The sequence below is a fragment of the Lutjanus erythropterus genome, chromosome 19, assembly GCF_056507025.1.
Source record: "Lutjanus erythropterus isolate fLutEry1 chromosome 19, fLutEry1.hap2, whole genome shotgun sequence".
In the NCBI taxonomy this organism is placed as follows: Eukaryota; Metazoa; Chordata; class Actinopteri; order Lutjaniformes; family Lutjanidae; genus Lutjanus; species Lutjanus erythropterus.
The window spans coordinates 34421578-34430975 of NC_139335.1; the positions used below are offsets into that span (position 1 = coordinate 34421578).

The following is a 9398-nucleotide window of genomic DNA, read 5'->3' on the forward strand; positions in this document are numbered from 1 at the left end:
AACTCCACATAAAAAAAACCCAACAAAACCATCTTGGTTTGTCTTTTCACTGTTCCACCAACCATCAACTCTAGTTTAAAATAAATATTTTAATTCACTGAATTAGATGTGAAAATATTCAGACTCTGCAGACTGTTGATGTCTGACCTACCTCTTGCTCCTCTACTGCTTCACACTGGCCTCCTGGTCTTGCACGCTCTGCTCGATCACCCCATTGCTCTGAGCTCCCAGTCCAGGCAGAGACAGAACACTTCAGAACTTTCTAATTTTCTAATTTCCCCTCTTTTGACTTGAAATGATGAGTTGAATTAATGAATTATACAGTGTTCTGTACAAAAAGTTGGTTTTGAATCATATATTTGACAGTTTATCCTAATGTATCATACTTGTACAGGTAGGAGCAGTCAGTCCCAAGATGTCTGATGTGCTCAATGGTGTACGTAACCTGTAACACACAAACTAAAGAAACCTACTTAGTGAATGATGATTGCGTTGGTAGTAACAGTATTGTCGGTGGTGAACTAGTTAGCTGGACATGCAAAAGCTGATTACAGATGATGTTAGAGCAGACAAACACACACGCACACCATTTTTACACTTTTGTACTCTTGGAAAGGGTAAATGAAACAGCACTCAACCACAACATTTGGGTATCTAAAGTTCGACATATCTGCTGTGCCTCACCACAGTAGCTGATCTTAAGTGTCTTTTGTCTAAAACCATGTTTATCTATGTCATCATATCAAGCCTGTTCTTTCCCTGTCTCTCTCTGCTCCCTGCCCTGTTGTTCTCTCTCTCTATCTCTCTCTCTCTCTCTCTCTCTCTCTCTCTCTCTCACTCCAGTCCAAAGTCCAAGCCTGAGGACCAGATCTGTCTCAATATAAAAGAGACGCTGTGTCCAGCTAGCAGTACACAGCCACACACACTCACAACCCACTTCTCCATCACAGACACAAACAAAACCTGCACGGCTGTTTTTAACTTTTTCAAACACTTAACAAATACTACATCACATTAAAAACCAGATACACACAGGCTTTAAACTTACACAACACTTTAGGGCATCTTAACAGGCATCTCTGCAGACACCTACGAGACCACTTAAAACAGGACTGACTGATACACATACCCTGACTTTACTGGTTAAGCTACCATTTATAGCAGCACTTAAGGACTGACTTGTTTTTGGTGCAGCCAACATCCAAACTGAATCTGTGAAGACAGCGATGTACTAACTGGGATCTCATTACAAAAGTGTAAGTATGATTCTGTCTACTTATACTTACTATATGTTTGGTAAAACTGACAAGTTATTGTCTTACCAGGATACTGTTGCTCTGGTCTTAGCATAACTGTGGTGTAAGGTTTTTAGAATCTGTGTGGACCAGTGGCCTTTTAAAACACATTGATGTGTCCTGGTGCACAAAGTGAGAGTTAATAGGTTAGTGAGGTATGCTGAGCCTAAAGTCCTGAAGGTGGCTCTCTTTTTACCTGGATAGATCTCCATGGTAACTTATGCTGAACACCTAATCTGCTCCAAAGGAAGTTATGTTCAGTGTAATGTTTTCCTAATAATCTATATGAGTGATATAAATTCTCAGCTGAGTGAGTATGTTACATACAAACCTGTTGTAGTAATGTAACCAAAGCCATGTAATTACAGTATTGCTTAGTTGGTGATGCAAAAAAATGCAGTTATGCTTTTGTGTTAGGTCTGCAGACAACGGACCTCATTCACTATCGTGTGTAGAAATGTTTGTACTGTGCCCACAAAATAAGTTCCTACAAAGTCACTGTCTGATTCATCAAACATGCGCACCAGCCCAGTTTGTTCATACCACTGTGCACATGTTAGTGAATCAGAATCATTCTAAATGTCAGGCTCGTTTGATATTTAAGTCGATGAGTTAAAAAGTAAAATAGACCAGAAATAAAATATGGAAACAGGTGGAGGAGAAAGAGCACCTGATCTGTCAGTCCAAGATCAGAGAGTCACCAAAATTATTGGAAATGTTCATGAGTGGGATAAAAAAAAATGAAGGTGAAAGTGATGCCGTCCAGCAAAGACTTTTACCCAGTGACGATGATGATGGTGATGATGATAATAATAAATGATAACAATGATAATAATAAATAAACTAGCACAGTACGTTCATAAAGTGCAACAAAAGACCCTAGCACAAAGCAGATAATCATGACACTTATGATAAAATCCTAAAAACAAGGAAAATTAAATAAAATAAATCAACTTTAAAACACTTCCAAGACTTCTATTAAAAGTTGTTTTGTTTTGTTTTTTTTGTTTTTTTTAATGAATGTGGGTTTGATATGCTTTACATTTAGTTAAAAGGTGTCTTTCAACATTTTCTAAGACAGCCAGGCTGTCATCATTTGTGTGTACACATGGTCCAAGTCACTTCTAAATTCAGGTAAGAAAATGTTGATGCCTAAAACATTCCTATGCACGGTTTAAGCACAAATCTGTGCATACACATTGTTCGTGAATGAGATCCACAGAGTGCATTGAGTGATGGAAGAAATATATGAACTTATGCAGTTACACATTTAATAATTGTCTGCCAGCATTTCTCTCTTGCCTTATTTGTAGCAACAGTGTTAATTTCTGCCATAATTTTTTTTTTTCTTATATTCTTCGTAGCTCTCCATCATAACAACCTGTTCATCTTGACTGAAGTAGGTGATGTTTGGTCTGTTTTGTCCAGAAAAAGAATGAAATGATGCATCAAGCACTTGTTTTATGTAAACACACAGAGTCTGAAGAAGAAAACCTGCTAACAAAGAAAGCTGATAAACACTGTTGTGACATTAATTATCTGTAACTGGGGTTTTAGGCTTTATCAAGCCAGCTAACACAAGGAAAGCCTGGCTATGTTGAGCTTTCTTCATAATACAACCCTCTGGTTTAATAGAGGTTTAACACTAACCCTCTGCCCACCTGGTGCAACTGAGGTTTAAATCCTGGTGAATCCTGGTCAATCCACCAACCCAAAGTTTCAGTATTTGATGACTGAGACTCAACAATTAACTTTTTTCTCCAGAACTGCTTGTAGCACCTTTAAATTAAACCTGGTTTAACTAATATTGTAAGTCATGCTTAAAGGCAGATTATTACAGCTCAGATGATCATTTCATTAATTTCAAGAAGTGCACATCTTTTACTACATATGATCTTTATGATCTCATTATATTGTTAGTTTTAAACTAATATATTACTCAGTGTTGTCAAATTGACCACCTTTTAAAGGCATCACATCTGCCTCTGCTCAGCTTGCCAAGTGTAAAGTGCAGTAAGCCAGCTATGTCAATGCACAAATTAAATACTCCTTCATATCCATAAATGTAATGTATGGACTGATACATTTTTTTGGCATAATACAGCATACAACTAGAGTAGGCATACTGTATGCTGTTCCAGTGGGGTTGCTAAATTATCAAGAAAATGTACTGAAAGTAAAACTTTTTCAGGGTAGAAAGGAAGTTTAACAGCAAAATATTGCTGGGCACCACTTTGTTGTTGCTGAGAAATATAAGGTGGATAAAGTAACTTACGTATATCTGATGATGTTGATGTTAAGCTACAGCTGTTCTGATGCAGCTGAGTCCAAGTTAACACACAGCTGAGTTTTCAACCCAGAAAGTTCTGATTTAGCTGGTAACTTGTTACAACCAAGCCTCCAAGAAGTGCATATGTTCACTGTGTAATGAACATATCCATATGATGTACAGCGGCCCAAAATCAAGTTTCTCATATGCTTACATTGTGAAGGAATCAGCCATAAAACATATGAATACATTTTATTGAGCGTCATGAGCGATACAAAATGATTATATCAGAATTTGACCCATTCTGTCCAGTAACTAGAAGAGCTGCATAATTAAATCATTTAATCCCCATTCAGGTTAGCGGAAAGCTAAACCTTAAATTTAGGCTGGCAAAGTCTCTAGTGCTCTTGCTCTATAGGCATGATATGGAAGGATATGCAAAAGATCTGGGCAATGTTAGATGCGAGAGCATAGCTGAAGAAACACAGCAACAGCCCGTACATGCCATCCAACACATGACACACGACATACAAATAACTTTAAGACAAACACACGCTCTGTTTTCTGTTTCAGCAATATTAATGAATTCACAAATACAGATAATAACACCTCCAACCTCCTGTCTTGCAGTGGTAATGGATTTGCTCCACAGCTCCGGAGTGAGCAGTACATACTACCTGCAGACCCACTTCAGCCATAGCCAGGTCTACTTCCTGTCAGTCTCCATGGCAACGGACCTACAAAACACCTTCTTCCTGTTGTTCCCCATATGGTTCCATGTACAGCAAGCTGAAGGCATTAAGCTGGTGTGGGTGGCAGTAGTGGGAGACTGGGTCAATCTGATGCTCAAATGGCTTCTATTTGGAGAGCGTCCCTATTGGTGGGTTCAGGAGACAGATTACTATGGCAACTCCTCTCAACCAAATATAGAGCAGTTCCCCATGACCTGTGAGACTGGCCCAGGTACGACCACACCTTCAGAGTGACATGTGAGTTAATTCAGCATCATCTTTGGTCTGTCTCTTACAAATTGACTCTGTCCTGTGACAGGCAGTCCATCAGGTCATGCCATGGGAACTGCAGCAGTCTACTACACCATGATGTCATCACTCCTCACCACAGTGCTGAAGACAGAGGGACATCAAATCAGGAAATGGTAAGATCAGCCTCACCTTTACTGTGTAACACCTCTGTGCACTGCATGAAGTCAGAGTAATCACATTTGTATCTGTCCTCCAGGTGTATGCGTGTCTCACTGTGGATGCTGTTCTGGTGCGTGCAGGTGTGTGTGTGCCTCTCCAGGGTTTTTGTCGCTGCTCATTTCCCACATCAGGTCATCGCAGGAGTTGTCATAGGTATGGAGAGAGCACATAATGCTGCCCTCAAGCCATGTTAAAAGTTGGGAATGAATAAATACATACAGGCACAGGTTTTAAGTATTCTTCGATTCAAATTAGTTCAAATGAATCTGAAATAAACAGTTGAATAACAGTTGATTAAAGACATAATTTGGGTTAGTTCCTTTTAAAATCAGCCCTAAAAAATTTGGATATCTAGGTATATGGGTTACACATGATCATAGGGGTCTTTATAAGGCTAATTATCAAACCCTGTTATCTAATTTGAAGCAACATCTTGAGTGCTGGGGCACCCTGTCTCTCTGAATTTAAATATGCTTCCTAAATTTCTTCCTTTATTCATTTAATAAAATCTTTTTTTCCCAATTTGAATAGGCATATCATTCAATCAAAACTGTCATTTAAATTTTCAAATTCTTCTTAAAAACAAACAAACAAAAATGTGACGGTATTAAGTGTGATATAACAGTGGGTGAGTTATAATGACGTCTTTAAAGTGTTGTTTGTTTCTTGGATGCCCGAAGTAGACAGGGGTGGCGAAAAAAAAACAACTGTAGAATTGCAGTTTCAGCCTTTATTTATTCAATTCCTGAAACTGAAAGCTCATTTTGATCAATTTTTGATTTAATGTTGAAATTGTGACCCCCCTACTATAAAGACTAACTTAGAACTAAAAGGAACTACAATAAAAACAAAAATAGACAATCAGGTGATCCAATAAAAGATCAAATCAAGATCACTATAATTATATTCATTCAGTCGTCATTGGTCGTGTTTTTGTCATGGTGGCCGCATCCTGTGTTTTTAACTTAAAAGGTCATAAAAAGTGTAATAATAAAGGGTTTGAATGTTATTGCATAGTACACTATAACACCATAACAGACAAAAAATTTAAAAAAAGCCTTTTTTCCCTCAGGTATCCTGGTTGCAGAATCTCTGAGTCGGACCCAGCAGATCTCAGAAGCTGGCCTGTGTTCTTACTTGCTCACCTCCCTGCTTCTCCTCTCCCTGGCTCTCCTCTTGTACTTGTGCCTCCAGCTGGTGGGCGTGGATCTCCTCTGGAGTGTGGAGAAAGCACGGTGCTGGTGCCAGCGAGCAGAGTGGGTCAGCGCAGACACCAGCCCGTTAGCCAGCCTGTTCAGAAATACTGGAACGCTGCTGGGCCTGGGCTTGGGGCTGCACTATCCTCTGCATGCTCACACAAACAGAGTGGCATCTGCCAGGCGGACTGAGAGTGCCATCTACAGGCTGATTTGTTTAAGTGCAACACTGGTGCTGCTGCAGTTGTTTGACTCTGCTTTCCGGCCATCTGTCCACAGCGGAGCTCTGTTCTATCTGCTGTCCTTCTGTAAAAGTGCCACAGTGCCTCTGGCTACTGTGGCTGTGGTTCCCTACTGTGTCACTGCAACTCTTGGACACAAGGAGGACAAGCTGCTGTGAGACAGCTGCCATTACATTCATGTACTGTTAGATCAATGAACATCTGTACATCATGTCATATACTGCTGAAGCTGTGGGTTTAATAATGTATGTATATGGACACATACTTTTCATCTGTTTGTCCTTAGGCCCCATATCTCTTATAATGCTCCTGTGCAACAACCTAGTTCCATAAACAGGGTTGGGCCAGTGAATGATTCCACTGCCAATGGCAAACAGTCATTGCCCACTGAGCCCTCTACCTTTGTAACATTGCGATTTAAAAGCCTTCTTTATTTCAGGTAATTTGTCCCTTCAGAGTTGCTGTAAGACAGAATTTTCATTTTGTTTTCATGTTTGACTTGTGGGCAGTATTGCCAGAATTTAAAAACCGCAACATTAGAATTAGCATATTTTAACAATCAAAACAGCCAATCACAAAACAGGGGGATTTCACAACAGTCAATCACAGCACGGTTGGTTTTATAGCAGCCAATCATAACATAGATGGTTTTTACAACAGCTAATCATAGCACAGATGGTTTTGGAACATCACTAAAAAGGGGAATTTTTACAACAGCCAGTCACAATGCAGGGGGATTTTACAACAACCAATCACAGCATGTGTTTTTTACAAAAGGCAATCACGTCACTTCAATCGGTCGACCCCCTTAGTTACTGGTTAGACGATTAGATCTGATGAAACTGATCTGATAGGTCAGAACATGATTGCAGTTTCATGCCAGAGTGAAAACAATCAATAGATTAAACTATAGTGCATCACTCCCAAGTTTCATATTTAATCTATTTCCTGAGTCACCATTCATTTAAAAATCTCAGTTAATTGCAGGTCTGTGATGCAGGTGGGCCAGATAATAAAAGTGAACTTTATGATTAATAGCGCATGAGTCATGGGTGGAGGTGTCTTTTCCACAGGAGAGAAGTGGTGCACAATTACGCACTTGGTATAGGAGCTACTCGCAGGGAAATGTCTGTGGCAGCTTCTCTAATCATTAAAGAAAACACTCAGACATAAAGGTCCCATATTACACCCCTTTCTGATAACCACCACATCCCAAAATAAGCTGATACTGTTCATATTAAACATGACTTCACAGGAGACCATTTTTACACATACTGTGAAGCATTTATTGAATCACATGTATATATCATAATATATAACATGATGTACCTATCATCCATGATGGTAAAAACGGAAAGATTCCCTGAATCCATATGAAAAAAAAAACTCTGACACACCAAAGATTGATGTTTGCAAGGCTAAACTGTTAACTGGACATCTTCTCCACTTGTTTCAGTCATTACAGGTATCAGCCTATCAAAATGTGAGCTGGTGCTGGGGCTTCCTCGTCACTTCTCGTCAAAGCCTGTCTGGTTCCTCAGATTTTCACCATGTTTCCTGATGTCAAGGGCCTCTATGTTGGATTCAGACCTTCCCTTGGTTGAACCAGGACACACATTGACAATGACCTTCTCCTTGTCTGGTAGCTCATACTGTGCACTCAGGTCCTCTGGATCTTCATTCATTTCTGTTGCCAGGTCCAGAAAGACTTTCTCAAAGATGAGGTCCATTAAGTCAGCCACATACCCTGTGCAATATTACACAAAGATTTTGATTTAATTTGATTTGATTGTTAGTTTGTTTACAATAAAGATATTAACTCCCATGATCCCACACAGCTTCACAACATCATCAAACTCTTGTTTTTATTGAGACTTCTAGCAGCAGAAAATGATTATAAGCTTCTCAAATAGGTAAAGTGATGGTGTTTTCACTTCACCTGTCACGCTATCAGATATGTCCCCTTGTTTGAGAGATTGTATTGTCATTGTATATTGTACATTGGTATTGTATATAAACTTTTTATTTATGTTCTTGGTCACTGGTGCTTTTTATATATATATACCATTTTTTCTCACATACTTGTGTGCATAATACTTCTTTATCTGTATTTCTGTTATCTGTTATATCTATTGAAGAAAAAAAAACAGTAAAATTCCTTGTATGAGTATACATTCATGGCAAGAAAGCCAATTCTGATTGGCTGGAAAGTCCTTTATTCTGAGGGGAAAAGAGTCTAAGGTGAAAAAAACAGTGTTCAAAGCCAGTATCAGATCTACCAAGCCCTTAAAGATCTGACTATGAATAATGATGATGATGATGATGATGATGATGATGATGATGATGATGATGATGAAGAGGAGGAAGATGACTAAAGGCTGAAGAAAACTGAAAAGAAAAACAAAAGATGCTTTCTGGGAAACCCATTTCGGCCACTTGTATCCACAATCTCACTCTTTCGGTCATGACCCACCCTTCATGACCATAGGTAAGAGGAGGAACGAAGATTGACTGGTAGATCGAGAGCTTCACTTTCTGGCTAAGCTCTCTTTTCATCACAACAGTGTGGTAAAGCGAAGGTAATACCACTCCTGCTGCTCCGATTCTCCAGCCCATCTCACGCTCCATTTGAAACAAGAGCCTGGCTCCAGGGTGGGGCCCTGGTAACGCCAATCCGGGCGATATAAATTACCCTGATCTTTCACCACTCATTGGGGGCATTGGAACATAACATAAGAGAGCATGGTTAATATTAGGATTGAGAACGATAAACCGATATGACCGGATATCCGCTTTTACAGGCGAGAGATACGGCTGTGTCGGTAGCAGACTCCCCAATCGATAGTAATCAGCCACAAATCCTTAGATGAATCGATTGTAGAGCTATGGATCGGCTATCGCGAGACTAGGAGTCGGTTGTCTGAGTCTTTACAGTGTTCATCTCTAAAATAACGCGAGAGCTGACGAAACGACTGTCGCGCATGCTCCGTAACATTACATTCACAACCCAACTGGACGCCCACTGACACGCTCACAAAACAAACGCTCCCTCCTCCCTCTCCTGTCTCCTTTTCATTTGCTCTTAACAGCGACAGAAGTGACATTGTACCGCGTCACACCACCAAACTTTAATAACACCCAAGTGTAGAATAAGTTTGGGCCTTATAAGAAAGATGAGAAACGCTGCTGCCAAT

The 9398-nt window shown here is 39.8% G+C and overlaps 1 protein-coding gene across 1 annotated transcript; it reads left to right on the forward strand.

Moving 5' to 3' along the window:
• The first annotated feature begins 925 nt into the window (after positions 1–925).
• Positions 926–6592, forward strand: LOC146310340 (glucose-6-phosphatase catalytic subunit 1-like). The gene is made up of 5 exons (XM_084744399.1): positions 926–1256; positions 4195–4527; positions 4615–4720; positions 4804–4919; positions 5839–6592. Exons 2-5 carry the CDS (start codon positions 4200–4202, stop codon positions 6360–6362), a joined length of 1074 nt encoding a protein of 357 aa, XP_084600525.1. The 5' UTR covers positions 926–1256; positions 4195–4199; the 3' UTR covers positions 6363–6592.
• The last annotated feature ends 2806 nt before the right edge of the window (positions 6593–9398 follow it).

Bases quoted from the DNA above. Each gene is read 5' to 3' on its own strand.
- LOC146310340 (XM_084744399.1), top strand. From the start codon at position 4,200: ATGGATTTGCTCCACAGCTCCGGAGTGAGCAGTACATACTACCTGCAG. The intron at 4,721-4,803 runs GTAAGATCAGCC...TCTGTCCTCCAG, and splicing joins GGACATCAAATCAGGAAATG to GTGTATGCGTGTCTCACTGT. The intron at 4,920-5,838 runs GTATGGAGAGAG...TTTTTCCCTCAG, and splicing joins CATCGCAGGAGTTGTCATAG to GTATCCTGGTTGCAGAATCT.